The sequence below is a fragment of the Myxine glutinosa genome, chromosome 1, assembly GCF_964187855.1.
Source record: "Myxine glutinosa chromosome 1, kmMyxGlut1.1, whole genome shotgun sequence".
Taxonomy (NCBI): Eukaryota; Metazoa; Chordata; class Myxini; order Myxiniformes; family Myxinidae; genus Myxine; species Myxine glutinosa.
In genome coordinates, this window is record NC_136261.1 from 194,089,398 (window position 1) to 194,110,549 (window position 21,152).

General features: G+C 50.2%; 1 protein-coding gene across 1 annotated transcript in view; it reads left to right on the forward strand.

The window, feature by feature from the left end:
- Window positions 1-2,160: 2,160 nt before the first annotated feature.
- The window catches only part of LOC137432520 (thioredoxin), a 35,289-nt gene continuing 16,297 nt past the window's right edge, over window positions 2,161-21,152 (forward strand). Inside the window, exons 1-2 of the mRNA XM_068124537.2 lie at window positions 2,161-2,274; window positions 18,375-18,479. Of these exons, the coding sequence (XP_067980638.2) occupies window positions 2,245-2,274; window positions 18,375-18,479 (135 nt within the window). The 5' untranslated portion in view covers window positions 2,161-2,244. The remainder of the gene's footprint in view (window positions 2,275-18,374; window positions 18,480-21,152) is intronic.

A 21,152-nucleotide genomic window follows, 5' to 3' on the forward strand; every position in this document is an offset into this window, starting at 1 on the left:
TTGAGGAGGAGGGGTGAGAGGGGAGTCTAGGAGGGGAGGAGCGAGGGAGAGTCTCGGAGGGGTGGGGTGTGGGGGGATTTTAGGAGGGAGGGGAGGGAAGGGGCAAGGGGGAAGATTTGAAAGGGCTGGGTGATGGGCAAGATTTGGAGGGGAGGGGCAAGGGGGAATATTTGAAAGAGATGGGTGATGGGGAAGATTTGGAGGGGAGGGGTAAGGGGGTAGATTTGGAGGGGAGGGGTGATGGGGAAGTTTTGGAGGGGAGTGGGGATGGGGTAGTTTTGGAGGGAAGGGGGGATGGGGAAGATTTGGAGGGGAGGGGTGAGATTGGATTTTGAAAAGTGTACGATTCATGGGAAACGAACATTTTTTGCAAAATGAGTTTGAGACCTTCGAGTCAAAAATACGTTTGAGGACGCTGAAGGAGGGGTGGAGGGCTGGAGAGTTTCGGGAATGTAGAAAAAGGAAACTGTAAGAGATGGTATTATTATTTTTTTGGAATGAATAGATTTGGTGAGCAAGACGAAAGCATCCTTTTATAGGAGAAGAAGAAAAAGGTGTTATAATATATGACAGAATACAGTTCTTCAGGGGAGAGATTAAACATTTCTAACTACGTGATCGCGTGATCACGAACAACGAACAATTGAATATGTGATGAGGCAAACATGGGTGGAGCATGAATTGAATATGTGACGAGGCAAACATGGGCGGAGCATGAATTGAATATGTGATGAGGCAAACATGGGCGGAGCATGAATTGAATATGTGACGAGGTAAACATGGGCAGAGCATGAATTGAATATGTGACGAGGCAAACATGGGCGGAGCATGAATTGAATATGTGATGAGGCAAACATGGGCAGAGCATGAATTAAATATGTGATGAGGCAAACAAGGGCGGAGCATGAATTGAATATGTGACGAGGCAAACATGGGCGGAGCATGAATTACATATGTGATGAGGCAAACAAGGGCGGAGCATGAATTACATATGTGATGAGGCAAACAAGGGCGGAGCATGAATTGAATATGTGATGAGGCAAACATGGTTCTGTGCTCATTATATATTCTGCAGACGAATGCTTCTGCAGATTTCATTGTCTCCTCTGTGAGTTCACCAATGCCCAAGTTCTTCAGCAGTTTATTCAAAACTCAAAAGAAAACCCTCAAAATTCGGCTTGGGAACCGGGTTAATCGAATTCAGCATACCCTAATATATTAAAAAGTGAGGTTCCCAACTTATCCCCAAAAATGCACCTAACATTCACATTTCTCAGAAATCCGTCGAGTCACTAGTCTAACTCTAATGCCATAACTATGCGTCCCTCCCATCTTTCCATTCTGACCACCTGCTTGCTGATTCCCACACCATGACAGCATGACTCCTTCCATCCCCATACAGATACACGTACAAATAACAGCTTGTATCCTCCTACAACAGCCTCGCCCTGGCTCCTTTCCATCTGATCTCCTGCACAGACAACACTTACAACCTCCTTCTCTGCAGCATCTGTTAAAGTCCATAAACTGCAAAAGGCTCCCGTTTGTATTTATCACAATGAATCCCATCAACTTCAGGATTCGCACGCGAAAACCGAGAAATGGTAGGGAAACAACACGACTCGGCCGCATCGACATTGACCTGGATTTTAACAACGATCATAAACTAGGTTCGGATCGTCTGCCATCGTTGTCAACGTCCAGAACATAACACACCGCCAGAGATTGTGCTCAAACAGACACGATGGAAAGAAAGCATGACCACCGACACCGAGCCTGTTTTCATGACGTCATGACGTCACACGAGCTCAAGCCGCGGCTGCTGAGACATCCCCATACAATGCCTGCCTGCACTTCATTTAAAAATGATAAATCGTGGGCAGACAACCATAATTATGACAACGTAAAGGTCTTCTGCGTTGAAGGGACGAGATATTCCTTGTAAGAGGCTCTTAAAATAGAAAAAAAAGGCTGTGCGGAAAAATTCCTCCACCGTCTACACCGCTGAGAATTGAAAAACCACGATGGGAAGTATTTTTAATATATAAGTTCAAATGTAAGAATATATCCAATGTTTATAAACAGTATCGTAATAATATCCCTTTAGAAGTTCACTTACCCCCTTCATCATTCAGGATGTTGTTTTTACACTTAACGGACTCCACGCCCTCTATAATCACCACGTGATTAGCAATTCATTTCATTGCAGTCCGCCAGCTCACAGGGTGCCGATCTACGAGTACGATGGATGTGATCCAGACCATAACGAACAAGGTGAGATCGAGATGACTTAGGCCCTGAGTTTGGGTTGTTGGGTTGTTGGGTTGTTGTTGTTGTTGTTGTTGTTGTTGTTGTTGTTGTTGTTGTTGCACCATTGTTGCAGAGTTAATTGGGGGTCATTCCACTGTTTCGACCAACACAACCAGAGAAGTTGAACGCCCCTCTCAGATTTTGCTTACTCACTTGGCGGGTTTCAGGTCAGTTGAGTTTTAAAATGCTGGTCATTCAGAAAAAAAAAAAAATCCTCTTTGACCTTTGACCTGTGACTTGGCAAAAGTGAACACAAAGTGAAAAAGTTTCCTTGTCCAGAAAATAATCCTGGGCTCGACATGGGGGTTTCTTGGGGCCATTTCCATGAGATATTTTTGAGGGGGATTTGATCCATTTTGATTGTTTTTCTCTAGTCTAACGGTTCCTCTAGTCTGAGGGGAATCTAGCGGGTCCTCGTCTGAGAGTGAGGGGGAATCTAGCGGTTCCTCTAGTCTGAGGGAGAATCTCCAGCGGTTCCTCTAGTCTGAGTGGGGATCTCTAGCGGTTCCTCTAGTCTGAGGGAGAATCTCCAGCGGTTCCTCTAGTCTGAGTGGGGATCTCTAGCGGTTCCTCTAGTCTGAGGGAGAATCTCTAGCGGTTCCTCTAGTCTGAGGGAGAATCTCTAGCGGTTCCTCTAGTCTGAGTGGGGATCTCTAGCGGTTCCTCTAGTCTGAGTGGGGATCTCTAGCGGTTCCTCTAGTCTGAGTGGGGATCTCTAGCGGTTCCTCTAGTCTGAGTGGGGATCTCTAGCGGTTCCTCTAGTCTGAGTGGGGATCTCTAGCGGTTCCTCTAGTCTGAGTGGGGATCTCTAGCGGTTCCTCTACTCTGAGTGGGGATCTCTAGCGGTTCCTCTAGTCTGAGTGGGGATCTCTAGCGGTTCCTCTAGTCTGAGTGGGGATCTCTAGCGGTTCCTCTAGTCTGAGTGGGGATCTCTAGCGGTTCCTCTAGTCTGAGTGGGGATCTCTAGCGGTTCCTCTAGTCTGAGTGGGGATCTCTAGCGGTTCCTCTAGTCTGAGTGGGGATCTCTAGCGGTTCCTCTAGTCTGAGTGGGGATCTCTAGCGGTTCCTCTAGTCTGAGTGGGGATCTCTAGCGGTTCCTCTGGTCTGAGTGGGGATCTCTAGCGGTTCCTCTGGTCTGAGTGGGGATCTCTAGCGGTTCCTCTGGTCTGAGTGGGGATCTCTAGCGGTTCCTCTGGTCTGAGTGGGGATCTCTAGCGGTTCCTCTGGTCTGAGTGGGGATCTCTAGCGGTTCCTCTGGTCTGAGTGGGGATCTCTAGCGGTTCCTCTGGTCTGAGTGGGGATCTCTAGCGGTTCCTCTGGTCTGAGTGGGGATCTCTAGCGGTTCCTCTGGTCTGAGTGGGGATCTCTAGCGGTTCCTCTGGTCTGAGTGGGGATCTCTAGCGGTTCCTCTGGTCTGAGTGGGGATCTCTAGCGGTTCCTCTGGTCTGAGTGGGGATCTCTAGCGGTTCCTCTGGTCTGAGTGGGGATCTCTAGCGGTTCCTCTGGTCTGAGTGGGGATCTCTAGCGGTTCCTCTGGTCTGAGTGGGGATCTCTAGCGCTTCCTCTGGTCTGAGTGGGGAATCTCTAGCGCTTCCTCTGGTCTGAGTGGGGAATCTCTAGCGCTTCCTCTGGTCTGAGTGGGGAATCTCTAGCGCTTCCTCTGGTCTGAGTGGGGAATCTCTAGCGCTTCCTCTGGTCTGAGTGGGGAATCTCTAGCGCTTCCTCTGGTCTGAGTGGGGAATCTCTAGCGCTTCCTCTGGTCTGAGTGGGGAATCTCTAGCGCTTCCTCTGGTCTGAGTGGGGAATCTCTAGCGCTTCCTCTGGTCTGAGTGGGGAATCTCTAGCGCTTCCTCTGGTCTGAGTGGGGAATCTCTAGCGCTTCCTCTGGTCTGAGTGGGGAATCTCTAGCGCTTCCTCTGGTCTGAGTGGGGAATCTCTAGCGCTTCCTCTGGTCTGAGTGGGGAATCTCTAGCGCTTCCTCTGGTCTGAGTGGGGAATCTCTAGCGCTTCCTCTGGTCTGAGTGGGGAATCTCTAGCGCTTCCTCTGGTCTGAGTGGGGAATCTCTAGCGCTTCCTCTGGTCTGAGTGGGGAATCTCTAGCGCTTCCTCTGGTCTGAGTGGGGAATCTCTAGCGCTTCCTCTGGTCTGAGTGGGGAATCTCTAGCGCTTCCTCTGGTCTGAGTGGGGAATCTCTAGCGCTTCCTCTGGTCTGAGTGGGGAATCTCTAGCGCTTCCTCTGGTCTGAGTGGGGAATCTCTAGCGCTTCCTCTGGTCTGAGTGGGGAATCTCTAGCGCTTCCTCTGGTCTGAGTGGGGAATCTCTAGCGCTTCCTCTGGTCTGAGTGGGGAATCTCTAGCGCTTCCTCTGGTCTGAGTGGGGAATCTCTAGCGCTTCCTCTGGTCTGAGTGGGGAATCTCTAGCGCTTCCTCTGGTCTGAGTGGGGAATCTCTAGCGCTTCCTCTGGTCTGAGTGGGGAATCTCTAGCGCTTCCTCTGGTCTGAGTGGGGAATCTCTAGCGCTTCCTCTGGTCTGAGTGGGGAATCTCTAGCGCTTCCTCTGGTCTGAGTGGGGAATCTCTAGCGCTTCCTCTGGTCTGAGTGGGGAATCTCTAGCGCTTCCTCTGGTCTGAGTGGGGAATCTCTAGCGCTTCCTCTGGTCTGAGTGGGGAATCTCTAGCGCTTCCTCTGGTCTGAGTGGGGAATCTCCAGCGCTTCCTCTGGTCTGAGTGGGGAATCTCCAGCGCTTCCTCTGGTCTGAGTGGGGAATCTCCAGCGCTTCCTCTGGTCTGAGTGGGGAATCTCCAGCGCTTCCTCTGGTCTGAGTGGGGAATCTCCAGCGCTTCCTCTGGTCTGAGTGGGGAATCTCCAGCGCTTCCTCTGGTCTGAGTGGGGAATCTCCAGCGCTTCCTCTGGTCTGAGTGGGGAATCTCCAGCGCTTCCTCTGGTCTGAGTGGGGAATCTCCAGCGCTTCCTCTGGTCTGAGTGGGGAATCTCCAGCGCTTCCTCTGGTCTGAGTGGGGAATCTCCAGCGCTTCCTCTGGTCTGAGTGGGGAATCTCCAGCGCTTCCTCTGGTCTGAGTGGGGAATCTCCAGCGCTTCCTCTGGTCTGAGTGGGGAATCTCCAGCGCTTCCTCTGGTCTGAGTGGGGAATCTCCAGCGCTTCCTCTGGTCTGAGTGGGGCATTGAAGTTTTGGCTTTAGCGAGGGAGGTGGGTTTTGGGGACTGGGAATCACATTTTACATTACGTGGAATATCTGCAGATACCTTCTCGTCTAATATAAATCGAGAGAATATTGTTTGTGGAAGGAGGTAGATTGATTTCTCAGCGTTCCACAATTTCTAAAGTGTTTAATTTGTTTTTCTACTTTTTCTACTCATGTGCTTTTTACCTCAACCACCAAAGGTGGATGTAGGTTGTTTTCACCCCTGTTTGTTTGTTTGTCTGTCTGTGAACAAGATATCTCAACAAGTTGCTGGATCTGAGATTTTTAAAAGTGATTCTTCACCATTGATAGATCGACCCAAAAACGATATATGTCATGATATTTCAAAAAGTTATGGACGAGTTATAACTAAACTTGGTGGACGAGTTGGTTAGGTGACAAGAACAAACCGATTAGATTTTGGTGCAGGTCTGAATCGAGATCCGGCCTATCAGTGGGGTACAAAACGTAAACTGTTCATCCTGGTGGAGTTATGCATTCTCTCAAGTACTTGGTAAGGGTTTTCCTGATCAATCCTGTTGCTCCGACTATCACTGGTACAATTTCAGATTTCTTCAATTTCCGGTTCCGTGTTGCAGATTCGACGCTCTCTCTTCACACATAAACGTGCGACTGAGAAAGACATGTAGTGGCCGCTTCCGTGTTAGATTCGGCACTCACTCTCCACACATAAACATGCGATTGAGAAAGACGTTTAGCGGCCGCTTCCGTGTTACAGATTCGGCACTCACTCTCCACACATAAACGTGTGATTGAGAAAGACATGTAGTGGCCGCTTCCGTGTTACAGATTCGGCACTCACTCTCCACACATAAACATGCGATTGAGAAAGACGTTTAGCGGCCGCTTCCGTGTTACAGATTCGGCACTCACTCTCCACACATAAACGTGTGATTGAGAAAGACGTGTAGCGGCCGCTTCCGTGTTACAGATTCGGCGCTCACTCTACACACATAAACGTGTGATTGAGAAAGACGTGTAGCGGCCGCTTCCGTGTTACAGATTCGGCACTCACTCTACACACATAAACGTGTGATTGAGAAAGACGTGTAGCGGCCGCTTCCGTTTTGCAGAATTCAATCTTTTTTTCAAAATGGGCGCTATGTACTGTTTAGATTTTGATGATTTGCGTGTGATATGATTCAACGGATGTTTATATGAATCATTAAAAATAAAAAAAGCCTTCAATTTCTGATATTTTGCCTTTTCATTTGGGCTTGCTTCCCAAATGAAGCCCCGCCCGTAGGGCGGGTACCGTTGCTAGTCTCATAAATTTGTAGAGGGATTCGGACAAATCTTTGTGAACACGTTGGGTGTGTGACAATATTTTGGTGAAGATCCGGATTTGGATCCGGCTAGTAGAATTTTTAAAGCGATTCTTCACCATTGGGAGATCGGGCCAAAAACGATACATAGCACGATATCTCAAAAAGTTATGGATGGGTGTGGACGACATTTGGTGGGCAGGTTGGGTGTGTGACAAGGACGAATCGTTTAGATTTTGGTGAATATCTGAATATGGATTCGGATACGAGAATTATTTAATTTTTATACGATTCTTCACCATTGAGTGATCGGGTGAAAAGTGATATATCACATGATATTTTAAAAAGTAGTGGATGAGTTATGACCTAAACTAGGTGGACGAGTTGGTAAGGTGACGAGAACAAGCCGATTCGATTTTGGTTCAGGTCCGAATCCAGGTCCGGCCTATCAGTGGGATACAAAACATAAACTGTTCAGTGTTCAGCCTGGCGGAGGTGTGCGCTCTACCGAATGCCGTTCTAGTTCCTTTTCTTGTGTTATATCCCGGTCAGTTTTGTGTTCAAGCCCTTCCACAAGCCTTGACTGCATACAAAAAATAAAGTGTCCCTGCCCATGATGCTTGACTGGTTGGCCAGCATTGTAATGTAGCAAATTGCGTTCTCGTGAGTGTTTGGCAAATTAGTCAATTATACCACGAAGTGAACCACTCCCTTTAAAAACAGTTTTATTTTGTTTGAGAGAAACCACAATTGGAGAGAAAGAGGACAGAACGCTGCCAAGTTGCTGACATTTTTGAGTTGTGTTTTAAATCTTAAGCTATTTATTTTGTGTTTTGTTTAATGTGCAGTATTTAACATTTAACCGTACTTGATCATTTTGTTTAAATATTCCACTATTTCAATGAGGAAATGAAGAAATATGTAATGATGGAAGAATACCCATGTTTTGAAGAGTGTGAAGATAGGGGAGGGGAGGAATGTTGGGCGGGGGGAGGGGGGATTTGTTGAGGACGACCTGTGGTTCGGGGTGGGGAGGACATTGAAGTTTTGGCTTTAGCGAGGGAGGTGGGTTTTGGGGACTGGGAATCACATTTTACATTACGTGGAATATCTGCAGATACCTACTCGTCTAATATAAATCGAGAGAATATTGTTTGTGGAAGGAGGTAGATTGATTACTCAGCGTTCCACAATTTCTAAAGTGTTTAATTTGTTTTTCTACTTTTTCTACTCGAATGTGCTTTTTACCTCAACCACCAAAGGTGGATGTAGGTTATGTTTTCACCCCTGTTTGTTTGTTTGTCTGTCTGTGAACAAGATATCTCAACAAGTTATGGACGGATTTGGACGAAACTTGGTGGAGACGTTGGGTGTGTCACAAGGACGAATCGATTCGATTTTGGTGAAGATCTGAATTATGGATTCGGATACGAGAATTATTTAATTTTTCAGTTATTCTTCACCATTGAGAATTGGGTGAAAAGTGATATACAACATGATATTTATAAAAAGTTATGGGCGGATTTGGATGAAACTTGGTGGACCGGTGGGGTGTGACGAGGACGAATCAGTTCGATTTTGGTGAAGATCTGAATATGGATTCAGATACGAGAGTTATTTAATTTTTCAGTTATTCTTCACCATTGAAAGATTGGGTGAAAAGTGATATACAACATGATATTTATAAAAAGTTATGGGCGGATTTGGATGAAACTTGGTGGACCGGTGGGGTGTGACAAGGACGAATCGGTTCGATTTTGGTGAAGATCTGAATATGGATTCAGATACAAGAGTTATTTAAATTTTAAGTGATTCTTCACCATTGAGAATTGGGTGAAAAGTGATATACAACATGATATTTATAAAAAGTTATGGGCGGATTTGGATGAAACTTGGTGGACCGGTGGGGTGTGACGAGGACGAATCAGTTCGATTTTGGTGAAGATCTGAATATGGATTCAGATACGAGAGTTATTTAAATTTTAAGTGATTCTTCACCATTGAGAATTGGGTGAAAAGTGATATACAACATGATATTTATAAAAAGTTATGGGCGGATTTGGATGAAACTTGGTGGACCGGTGGGGTGTGACGAGGACGAATCAGTTCGATTTTGGTGAAGATCTGAATATGGATTCAGATACGAGAGTTATTTAAATTTTAAGTGATTCTTCACCATTGAGAATTGGGTGAAAAGTGATATACAACATGATATTTATAAAAAGTTATGGGCGGATTTGGACGAAACTTGGTGGACCGGTGGGGTGTGACAAGGACGAATCGGTTCGATTTTGGTGAAGATCTGAATATGGATTCAGATACGAGAGTTATTTAAATTTTAAGTGATTCTTCACCATTGAGAATTGGGTGAAAAGTGATATACAACATGATATTTATAAAAAGTTATGGGCGGATTTGGATGAAACTTGGTGGACCGGTGGGGTGTGACGAGGACGAATCAGTTCGATTTTGGTGAAGATCTGAATATGGATTCAGATACGAGAGTTATTTAAATTTTAAGTGATTCTTCACCATTGAGAATTGGGTGAAAAGTGATATACAACATGATATTTATAAAAAGTTATGGGCGGATTTGGACGAAACTTGGTGGACCGGTGGGGTGTGACAAGGACGAATCGGTTCGATTTTGGTGAAGATCTGAATATGGATCCAGATACGAGTTTTTTTTTTTTGTTTAAAGTGATTCTTCACCATTGATTGAGCGAAAAGTGATGTATAACATGATATTAAAAAAAGTTGTGGACGAGTTGGTTAGGTGACGAGAACAAGCCGATTAGGTTTTGGTTCAGGTCTGAATCCAGATCCGGACTATCTTTGGGATACAAAACATAAACTGTTCGGCCTGGCAGAGGAATGCGCCCTACCGAGTGCTGTTGTAGTTTCACATGAATTTTGCTTGTGAACTCTATATATGCCACCAAGTGAAAAATCGTTTTCCACAGACTGGTGTTTGGAAGAGCGGTGGTAGTGGGTTTGCCAATGTGCATCAGACTTCAGCATGGCTTAAATGTGACCATCTGTAGTTGTAATTTTGTATTTTCCACAATTGACCCATCTTGGAAGTCTTTTCACAATCATTAACCTGATGTTCTCAATTCTTTAACTTATTAGCCTATTTTCCACATACACATTCAACATGACAGCATTATCTGATCCCTGTAGTTTGTTAGCCATCCAATTTGCCTGATCAATGGTGTTCAGGACAATGTTTTGAGTCAAGTTTATTACCTTTGCCACTTAATGTGGATGGAGATTGTTTTCACCCCTGTTTGTCTGGCAGTGAAAAAGATGTCTTAAAAGGTTGTGGAAGGATTCGGATGAAACCTGATGGACAGGTTGGGCGTGTGACAAGGGTGAATCGATTCGATTTTGGTGAAGATCCAAATCCGGATGTGGGTTTTTCAATTATTTATGTGATTCTTCACCATTGAGAGTTTGGGTGAAAAGCGATATACAATATTAAAGCGCGGCGTTACGCGCGCTGCTTGCGAGCAAGGAGGAAGCGGACAAGCGGTAACATATAAACGTCTTTATTGTAAGAGCTCACTGTAACACCGGCCCGCTCCGGGCTGGGCGCCCGGTGTATATCATGAGGCCACGCCTACCCCTCGGGCGTGGCCACCGCCCACTTGGTGCGCGGGATGATGTCACCACGCCAGTGGGCTTTTGTGTCCGCCACACGCGCCCCCCCAGAATTCCCGCGCACCTGGAGGGCCAGTTTGCGGGGCAGACGAATGACCCGGCCGAAGCGCCCCCTGGCGATCGGCGGCGTCCGGGGTGCAGGGATGCCAGGTGGGATGCCCCTGGCTGCCCCTGGGATGGGTGCAGGACCGGGGGGCGGCGTGGCGGCGGGGCTGGGCGGTGCCGGGGGTCCGCCCGCAGGAGGGCGGCCCCGACGTGGGGGTCGGGCCACTGGCGGTGGATGGTCCACATCGAGGTGGGCCGGCTTGAGGCGGTCTACCGAAACGCGGTCAGGAGTACCGCCGATGTCCAGGGTGAAGTGCTTCGCCCCGGTCTCCAGCACGCGGAAAGGCCCGTCGTACGGGGGCCGCAGTGGTGTCCGATGGGCATCGTGGCGGACGAAGACGTACTCCGCCGCGCGAAGCTCCGGGGCGACGTGCGTCGGTGGGTGCCCGTGGCATGCCGTTGGCACCAGGGCGAACCTCTGGGCGGTCTCTTGCAGAGCGGAGCGCTGCTGTGCCGCGGACCATGGTGCCGTGGAGTCGGGGAGGAATTCCCCAGGCACCCGCAGCGGTTGCCCGAAGACCAACTCCGCCGCGGATGCGCGCAGGTCCTCCTTGGGCGCCGTCCGGAGGCCCAGCAGGACCCAGGGGAGCCTGTCGACCCAGCCGCCGTCGCGGAGGGTGGCCCGGAGCGCGGCCTTCAATGAGCGGTGAAATCGCTCACACAGGCCGTTAGCCTGGGGGTGGTAGGCCGTGGTTCGGTGCAGCCGGACCCCGAGCCCCTGCGCAACCGCCCCCCAGAGCTCCAAGGTGAACTGGGGGCCGCGGTCGGATGACATGTCTGAGGGGGCGCCGAACCGGGCGACCCAGGTGGCGATGAAAGCCTGCGCGACATCGGCCGCCGTTGTCGACGCCAAGGGCACGGCCTCCGGCCACCGGGTGGTGCGGTCCACCATGGTGAGGACGTAGGTGAAACCCCGCGAGGGGGGCAGAGGTCCCACCAGGTCCACGTGGACGTGGTCAAACCGGCGTTCCGGCACCGTGAACGGGGCCAACGGGGCCTGGGTGTGCCGGTGCACCTTGGCGCGCTGGCACGCGAGGCACGTCCTGGCCCAGCCGCGGACGGCCTTCCGGAGGCCATGCCAGACGAACTTGTCGGCGATCAGCCTTTGGGAGGCCCTCGCGCCCGGGTGGGACAGGCCGTGGATGGCGTCAAACACCTGGCGCTGCCAGCCCGCGGGCACGATGGGGCGAGGACGCCCGAGGGAGACGTCGCACAAGAGGGCCGCGCCCGCGCCGTCGAACGGCACCTCGGTGACGCGGAGGCCCGTGACGGCGGTCCGCAAGGCCTGGACGTCGGGGTCAGCGGCCTGGTCCGCTGCCATCCGGGCATAGTCGATGCCGAGGTGGACTGCGTGGGCGACGGCCCGGGACAGGCAATCCGCCACCGGGTTGTCCTTCCCCGCGACGTGCTGGATGTCCGTCGTGTACTCGGACACGGCCGAGAGGTGACGCTGCTGCCGGGCCGACCACGGCTCGGTGACCTTGCCCATCGCGAAGATCAGCGGCTTGTGGTCGACGAAGGCAGTGAACGCACGGCCCTCGAGCAGATGGCGGAAGTGCCTGACCGCCAAGTGAAGTCCGAGCAACTCGCGGTCGAAGGTACTGTAACGGCGTTCGGGCGGGCGAAGCTGCCGGCTAAAGAACGCCAGCGGTTGCCAAGCTCCACGCACCCTTTGCTCGTGCACCGCGTAGTCCGAGGCATCGGTGGTGAGGGCGATCGGTGCATCGGGCGCCGGGTGCGCGAGCATGGTGGCGTTAGCCAAGGCGAGCTTTGCGCCTGTGAACGCCGTGTCCATCTGCTCGGTCCAGGTAACGTCGCCTTTGCCCGGCTTACCTCGGAGAGCTTCGTGCAGGGGGCGCAGGAGCTGGGCGATGCGGGGCAGGAACCGATGGTAAAAGTTCACCATGCCCAGGAACTCCTGCAGCCCTCTGATCGTGCGGGGGCGCGGAAACCCCTTCACCGCCTCCACCTTGGCCGGCAGGGGGACGGCTCCGTGCCTGGTGACACGGTGCCCCAGAAAATCGATTGTGGCGGCGCCGAACCGGCACTTTGCGGGGTTCACAATCAGGCCATGCTGGCCCAGGCGTTCGAAGAGCGTGCGGAGGTGGCGTAGGTGCTCTTCGCGGGACGCGCTGGCGACGAGGATATCGTCCAGGTAGACGTAGACAAAATCCAAGTCGCGCAGGACGCTGTCCATCAGTCGCTGGAACGCCTGAGCCGCATTCTTCAGACCGAAGGGCATGCGCAGGAACTCGAAGAGTCCGAATGGCGTGATGACCGCCGTCTTCGGGACGTCCTCCGGCCTGACGGGGACCTGATGGTAGCCACGTATGAGGTCCACCTTCGAGAAGAAGGACCTGCCCGCCAAACGGGCGGAAAAGTCCTGAATGTGGGGGATGGGGTAACGGTCGGGAGTCGTGGCGTCATTGAGACGGCGATAGTCCCCGCACGGTCGCCATCCCCCGCCGGGCTTCGGCACGATGTGCAGCGGCGACGCCCAAGCGCTCTCTGAGCGCCGAACGATGCCGAGTCGCTCCAGGGTAGCGAACCCCGCTTTTGCCACCGCCAGCTTCGTCGGCTCGAGGCGGCGTGCCCGGGCGTAGACCGGTGGCCCGACGGTGGGGATGTGATGGGCCACCCCGTGCTTGACGGCCCCCGCCGAGAAGGTGGGCCGCGTGAGGGCCGGGAAGCCGGCGAGGAGGCGGGTGAATGCGTCCGCTGCCGGAAGCGTACAGACCAACGTGGCCGGAACCGAACCGTTCGGCAAGCCGCTTGGCAAGCCGCTCGTTGAGCTGGGCAACGCACAAGCGAGCGAGCTGAATGTCTCGGCCTGGACAAGACGTCTGCGCTTGACGTCGACCAGGAGCCCATTAGCGCACAGGAAGTCCGCGCCAAGCAGTGCCATGGGCACGTCGTCGTCGGCGGTGACGAACGTCCATCGGAAAACCTGCCCTCCAAACCGCAGAGAGAGGCAGCGTTTTCCGTACGTACGGATGGGCGTCCCGTTCGCGGCAAGCAGCGCGGGGCCCCCACCCGCGGCGTGCTTGTCTGACGTGCCGGCGGGAATGACACTCACCTGCGCTCCCGTGTCGCACAGGTAACGGCGCTCGGAGAAGGTGTCCATTATGAACAGCAGGCTGCTCGAACGGCCGGCGCTCATCGCCACTATTGAGCGCCGGCCCGGGCGTTTCCCGACCTGTTGAAGGAGCATGGCGGATGACACTGCCGAGCTTCGTGGCCGAACTTGGCGTGGAACCAGCACCAGGTGGTGGAGCTGGAGGAGCGCGGCTGGCTCCGCCAGGCCGGTGGAGTTGGCGGGTTTCCCCACGGTGGCGGTTTTCGCCGCGGCGGTGGGCTGGGCGGGGCGTGGCGGCGTTCACGAGGTGCGTATACGCATGCTGCGTATGCTGTAGAAGCTGATGCTGTGGAACATGCTGCGTATGCTGTAGAAGCTGATGCTGTGGAACAGCAGCATCAGCAGCATCAGCAGCATCAGCCTCGAGGGCCGTGACGGCCACGCCGACTCTCGCCCGCGTGTCCGAAGCGGCGAAGTACCTGTCCGCCTCGGCTGCCAATGCTCGGGGTTCCGTTAGCCCGGTCCCGGCCAACGTGAGGCGAACCTGCGCTGGAAGTTGGCGCCGGAAAAGCGCCCGGAATGGGGAACCGGGGGCTTCGTCGCCCAACAGTGACAGCATATGGTCCATTCGGACCGACGGGCGCGTGTCACCGAGCTCGGGGAGATCCAGGAGGCGGTCGGCCCGTGCGTCGACCGTGAGGCCGAACGTGGCTAGGAGTAGCCGCTTGAGTGCCTCGTACTTGTGGCCGTCCGGTGGGTGGCAAAGGACGGACACAACTCGAGCGGCTGTGCCGGGCCCGAGGGAGGCGACGACGTGGCAATAGCGCGTGTCATCGCCGGTGAGGCGCTGAAGCTGAAATTGGGCTTCGGCCTGGACGAACCAGACTTCGGCCTGAGCCTCCCAAAATTCCGGAAGTTTGACGAAGTTGGCCATGGCAATGGCGTCGCGTGTGGAAGGATCGCTCCGGCAGATCCAACGTCGAGGGTCACCAGTAAAGCGCGGCGTTACGCGCGCTGCTTGCGAGCAAGGAGGAAGCGGACAAGCGGTAACATATAAACGTCTTTCTTGTAAGAGCTCACTGTAACACTGGCCCGCTCCGGGCTGGGCGCCCGGTGTATATCATGAGGCCACGCCTACCCCTCGGGCGTGGCCACCGCCCACTTGGTGCGCGGGATGATGTCACCATGCCAGTGGGCTTTTGTGTCCGCCACAATATCATATTTTAAAAAGTTATGGACGAGTTATGACTAAACTTGGTGGACGAGTTGATTAGGTGACAAAAACGATCAGATTCGATTTTGGTTCAGGTCTGAATCCAGATCCGGCCCATCATTGGGATACAAAACATAAACTGTTCAGCCTGGCGGAGGTTTGCGCTCCAAAGAGTGGCAGTAGAGTTAATGTTGAAATGAGGGCAGAATGGGTACAAGAGAGGAAACCAGGTATTGTGTTATGGCTTTTGAAAACAATAGCAATCACTCTTCCTACTTGGATAAGGTATCGAGTACTGTTATGATTGCTTGGGGCTGTCGAGGCTCGGTTTGAGTCTAGTCTCAGCTCCATGTTGTGACCCTGATGTTTCCCATGCAGGGCCATGTATCATTGTGTGTGCCGTCCATCTGAAAGGCGTCAAGGCACTGATCACATGTTAAAGATCCAATGGTGTCTTTGACTAAGGGTAGGCAAGTTATCGCAGGCACGCTGAAGTTCCACATTCCTAAACTTTTTGATGCAACTTTTAGTTTGGTAATCCGGTTCGTGAAAAACTTGGGCTAAAAACGTTCCCTGGCCAACACCACCCCCTCCCTCTCAAGACCACCGGCAAAGATCCTCTCAAGACCACCCCTATACACTAATTGGCGTCATCCTGATCCTATGTAGCAAACCTAGATTTAATCGGACACAAACACACACGCACTCGCACCCTCGCACACCGATCTGTGAATTGTAGTGAGGATGCTCAAGGCATTTGTATATTTTAAAATCTATATGCTTTCTAAGTTTCTTCTTCTTCTGTAGATAGTATCCCATCTTGCACAAGTCGACACGGCAGTTTCAATATCAGGTTAAATTGTGGTTGAGGCATGGGGAGGGGCTGAGCAGGAGGTTGGATAGGGATTGAGCAGGGGGAGTGGGCCGAAGGAAGTGGAAAGCAGGATTAAAGGAAGGGAAAGGAAAGTTGTGCAGTGACGTGTTGGTTAGAAATTGTCCGATTTGAATACCGCACATAAAAACATGGCTACTTACATGACATGACATAAGCATGCTTGTGAAGGACATCTTTGCTTCGTTTCTCAATTGAAAAGTTTGAAATGCATGTATTTCCAAGTACAGTAAGTCACTGATTTATGTCGAGTCTAGACTCTATTTCCGTTGTTTCACTACAATGTCAGTTAAGACGTTATTATGGCACAGGTTGAGAAGAGTGATGGAAATGAATGTAGAAGGAAGTAGAGGACGGGGAAGACCGAGAAAGACTTGGCTAAAGATGGTGGAAGAAGAAATGCGGGCAAGGGGGTTAACAAGGGGAGATGCAGAAAATAGGGCAAAATGGAGAAGATTGTCATGGGGACCGCAAGGCTAACCCCCGCTCTAGCAGGGAAAATGGCCTTAAAATGCCTGTTGTTGTTGTGTTGTTGTATGGCACAATAGTCGATTTAAGTTGCACTGGTGCAATACAACGTCATTCGATCATTTTAAATACTGTCGTGTGTCTTGCAAACCTTTTTAATATTGTGCGCTGCCTGCCAATGCAGAAGTGACTACTCATGGAAAACCAAGAAAATTGTGGTGTGGGGAGCAGGAGAAGAAAAAATAGTGGAGGTAAGGGAGAGGGAGGCGAAGGAAATCGGTGGGGTGGGAGAAGAAGGTAAAACGGTGGGGGTGAGCTAGGGGTAGGGAGAACAAGGAAAAACATTGGGGGTGAGGGAAGGTCGGGAGAACAAGGAAAAACATTGGGGGAGAGGGAAGGGGTAGGGAGAAGGTGGAAAAACATTGGGGGTGAGGGAATGGATAGGGAGAAGAAGGAAAAACATTGGGGGTGAGGGAAGGGGTAGGGAGAAGAAGGAAAAACATTGGGGGTGAGGGAAGGGGTAGGGAGAAGAAGGAAAAACATTGGTGGAGAGGGAAGGTGGAGGCAGAAGACGGAAAAACATTGGGGGAGAGGGAAGGGGTAGGGCGAAGAAGGAAAAAAAATTGGGGGAGAGGGAAGGGGTAGGGACAAGAAGGAAAAACACATTAGGGGTGTGGGAAGGAGTAGAGAGAATGGGGAAAACATTGGGGGTGGGGGAAGGAGTCAGGAGAAGAAGGAAAAACTTTGGGGGTGAGGGATGGAGTTAGATGCCAGACTCTGATCTTGCATCTTCAAATGCCGAGATGCGAAGGCCTTCCTCTCCCTCCCTGTAGTCCGTCCACCCTCCACCCGCACCATTAAATGTCTATTTGTGTACATCATACATTATTTAAATAGTGCTCTGTATTGATCTGTTTAATGTCTTTCCCTATTATGTACTTAAGTGAAGGTTATGTTAAGTTAAGGTGACCGAATTTTTTCCCTGGCACCACTTCCCCTTTCCCCCTCCTTACCCCCTTCCCCATTATAACAATACGCATTTGCTCTGTCCATCGAACTATCTTCCAATATAACAAGGCTGACTGGGTTTCCTTGCGTTCTTTTCTTGCCGATGTTCACTGGAACTCAATCCTTTGTCACATCCCATCTGAAGCTGCCAAGGAAGTTACTGCGTGGATTCGTGTTGGTTTCGACCTCTTCATCCCTTCTCGGAAGTGAATAAAAACAAGTGAAAGTGCACTCTCAGCCATGGTTCACTCCGGCTTGTTCTGTTTTTCAACCGGTTTCATCGTGTTGGCTCGAGTGAGGCGCATCATTTGTTTCGTCTTGCGAGCAACCGCTGTAAACCAGTATTGGAGAATTCGAAGCGACAATTTGCAGATTCTGCTTGTGATTCGATCTCAAATAAACGGCTAGATTCTTGAGATTTTTGGGGAATTACTAAAAGCATTCTCAACCGTCTTTACTGTGCATTTTGCTGCAAACTCCACACTTGAAGGGCACGGACATCCATTGCCTGTTTGTCCTTCCCGTCTTGACACCAGGCTTTCCACCATCAACATCGCACCTTGGAAGGTTGCGAAGATTATTCAAGATCTTAACATTTCAAAATCTACTGGAACAGATTGAATCGCTGCATTTGCTTTGAAGATGTGTTCACCTGAACTGTCTTCTGTCCTCTCAAAACTGTATTGCTTGTGTCTGTCAATGTCTGTTTCCACTTCGCTGGAAGCCGGCTTCTACAGCCCTTGTCTTTAAAGGCCCCAGTGAGAAATCTGATCCTTCGATCTATCGGCCTGTTAGCCTCGATTCAAGAGGAATGTCAATGGTTTGCTTTCTATTTAATATCTATACCTTCCTTTGTGTGGCCTTAAAGTCTTTGTGGCGAGCAATATCTCGTTAAAAAACGATACATATGGGAAAATCGTATCGGAATAATGTCGCTTCGTATAATGTCGCAGTTTTTAGGAACGCATCCACGACGTAAATTGGCGACTTGCTTTATTGATAGGAAAGGCTTCTGAGTGTTTATGAGAGGGACTGGAATGGCTCAATATCTACAAACATCGTCACAATTTGTTACTTGCTATTGCTAATGCATTGTCAATGGGGATTGAGTTTGGTGTTGTGCTGAAACCTGTAATATTGTGTCTTAACAGGTCCAGTTTGACGACCTGCTCGCTGAATCTGGAGACAAGTTGGTGGTTTTCAAGTTTACTGCAACATGGTGTGGCCCATGCAAGACGATCCAACCGGTATATAAGGTAAATGGAAAATCGGTTCTTATTTTTCAAGTTCTGTTGTTATGGGCCACGGTGGTTATTGAAGAAGGTAAGGTCAGCTGAACTAATAAGATGGTGGAAATGGATGTAGGTCTTCTTTTCTTGGTAAACATAAACGAGGTTGGTGGAAGGACTAGAGCAGAATGCAAGGGAACAAAATGGAAAGGGAGAAACAGCAGAGTGGAGGTGAGGGTGAGAGGGTGAGAGGGGGAGAAGGACACATGGTAGTGAACAAGCAAGCGGCACATAATATGCAACCCAGCAAAAGAGGAATGGGAAAGTGCGAAAGTGGGAATGAAATAGAAAAGGAGCAAAACAAAACAAACAGGAGGGAGAGTTGGGGGGGGTGGTGGTGGGTGTGGGGGGATCACAATCTGGGAATGGGGTCATTTGGCATGGAAGAGAGATGACTAAGGAGGGGGAATGACCTGAGGTAGTGGTGAACAGCTGTTTTGAATCCCTGGAGGGAATAATGGGACTGAATGGACTGAAAGTTGGTTCCACAGGCAAGAGAAAAGAGGAATCAACGAGTGGAGTTGAGCAGTGATTTTGGGAGTTTAACAAGAAGACCGTGTGTGCCCTGTACCAACATGGGAGGGGTAGAGCCAAGACAGGGGAAGAGGGTACAAGACCAAAAACGAGGAGGTGGAATACAGCACGACCACCAACCTGTCTGCGATGAGAGTAACAGGCCTAGACACTCGGCTTTGTCACAGGAGTTCCCAATGATATTTAAGGCCTTTCTTTCCACGGCATCAAGAAGAGCAAGGTGTGAAGCAGGGCCACCAGCCCGAATGGGGTAGCAGTACCACCATCAAACTGAATGAAGGTCTTGGAGGTTATTAAAGGTTCAGATTGGCCAAGGAAAGACCTTGGACAACAAGCGATGCCCAGTCAGCAGATGGCTTTGGAGGCCATCTTGGGAATATGGTCTGTAAGGCCCAAATGATTGGGACCATTGGCTGATTGTAAGGCCCAAAAGTTTGAGTGACTTAACCTTTAAGTTGTTTCTTTAGGAAGGAGATGGGAGGGTTTGCCAGATGGTCCTTTTGGAGAAACATGGTGAGTGTGTGGGATTTGTTTGGGTTGAAAGACATATTCTAAGTGTTGGGCCTGCCCTTGATTCTATAAAGGTCTGCAGAGAGGGAGGAGGCTGCTGCATACCTGTCAAGGATGAGAAATTATATAGCCGATGGTGGAATCATCAGCAAAGAGATGGGCAGGATTTTCCAGGGAATCAGAAAGATAATGGATGAAGATGAGGCTTACATATACATTGAAGGCTTTCCACACTTGCGAAAGTGTTGTGAATGAAAATGTTGTCCACTGAGTCTGTCGAGGTCTGAGGTGGACACTGGACAGTCTTGTCTGCTGGAGTCATTCATGTGGTGAAACGCTCATTGACATCATGCAGATGCAGCTCATGAACCGTAAAAAGTAGGATAAGCCCATCTTCATTTATGAGCAATTCTAAAATCAATGTGATAGATCGTAGGTAAGTCTTTGGCATGAAATATGCTGATATTAATGATTTGTTTCAAGCAAACTAATGGGAAAATATTTTTGGGATACCTTGGACACGCACAAGTGTTCATGCATGCTCTGTCCTGTTCCTAATCTTTTCTGGTCTTGCACCGTCTGACATATTCACCCAAAATTACAACTTTGGTGGGTTTTTCGACCCATTTTAAGTTGATGACACTTCATAATTAATTAATGCATGCCTTGCCCATGGGAAGTTTTTGTGAGTCGGTCGCATCTTTGCTTCGATATTTGACTCCTTTATGCTCACTTTTAGTAAACCTGTAATTGTATGACAGGGCAAACTTCTGGATTTTACAATAAATTGTTAGATCGGCATTTCGTGCGTTCTTGGAAGTTTCTGCAGTTCCTTGCGTTCTTCCCTGGTCCAACAGTTCAGCAGATTCGCGATGACTAATGGTCAGATAGAGGAACTGGTGAAACGACTTGCCCAGCTGTTTCTTCTGCTATAAATTGATAGTGTGCGTGTATGCGTGTGCGCGGCATGTTTTTGTGTAGTTCTACTGGAGCTTTCTGATATGGAATTTCTGATTTGTGTAGTTCTCGCGAAATGATTGTTGTGATCTCCTGAGTTAATTAGGCTAATTAACTACAAAGAATCCAGAAGAATTCCCATGTTTCTAAACGCACGCCATGTTAAGGTGTAGAGAGCAGCTTAATAGGTCCGTCCATGGCATGCCATTCTCATTACTAAATAAATAACAAAAACAATGATATTTTACAAAGCATTTATTCCAACTCAAGCTCTGTAGCAGGCAGGTATGCTGCAAGGCCATGAAACCTGATGAAAATTTGGTCCATTTGGACCAACGGGCTCACTAGTAGTTATAAAAGACCTGTGCACTCCCATAGTGTGAAATGATGGCGATGACAGACTGTGTGCGGGCAAAGCCCGGCACAGCCATGCGCCTAGGTTGTGAAGCTCAAGGCAGGGGGTTCTCCCCACAAAAGAGATCAGATAGGACAGCGGAATGTGAATTGTTTTATTAATCGCAAATTATGCTATTTTGGAATAGACAGCGCTTGTATTTCTGAATGAAAATGTCACACACATCATGTGGGGATATGGTGAAGTCATGGTGTATGTTCATGAGGGCCAGAGATGCCATCCGA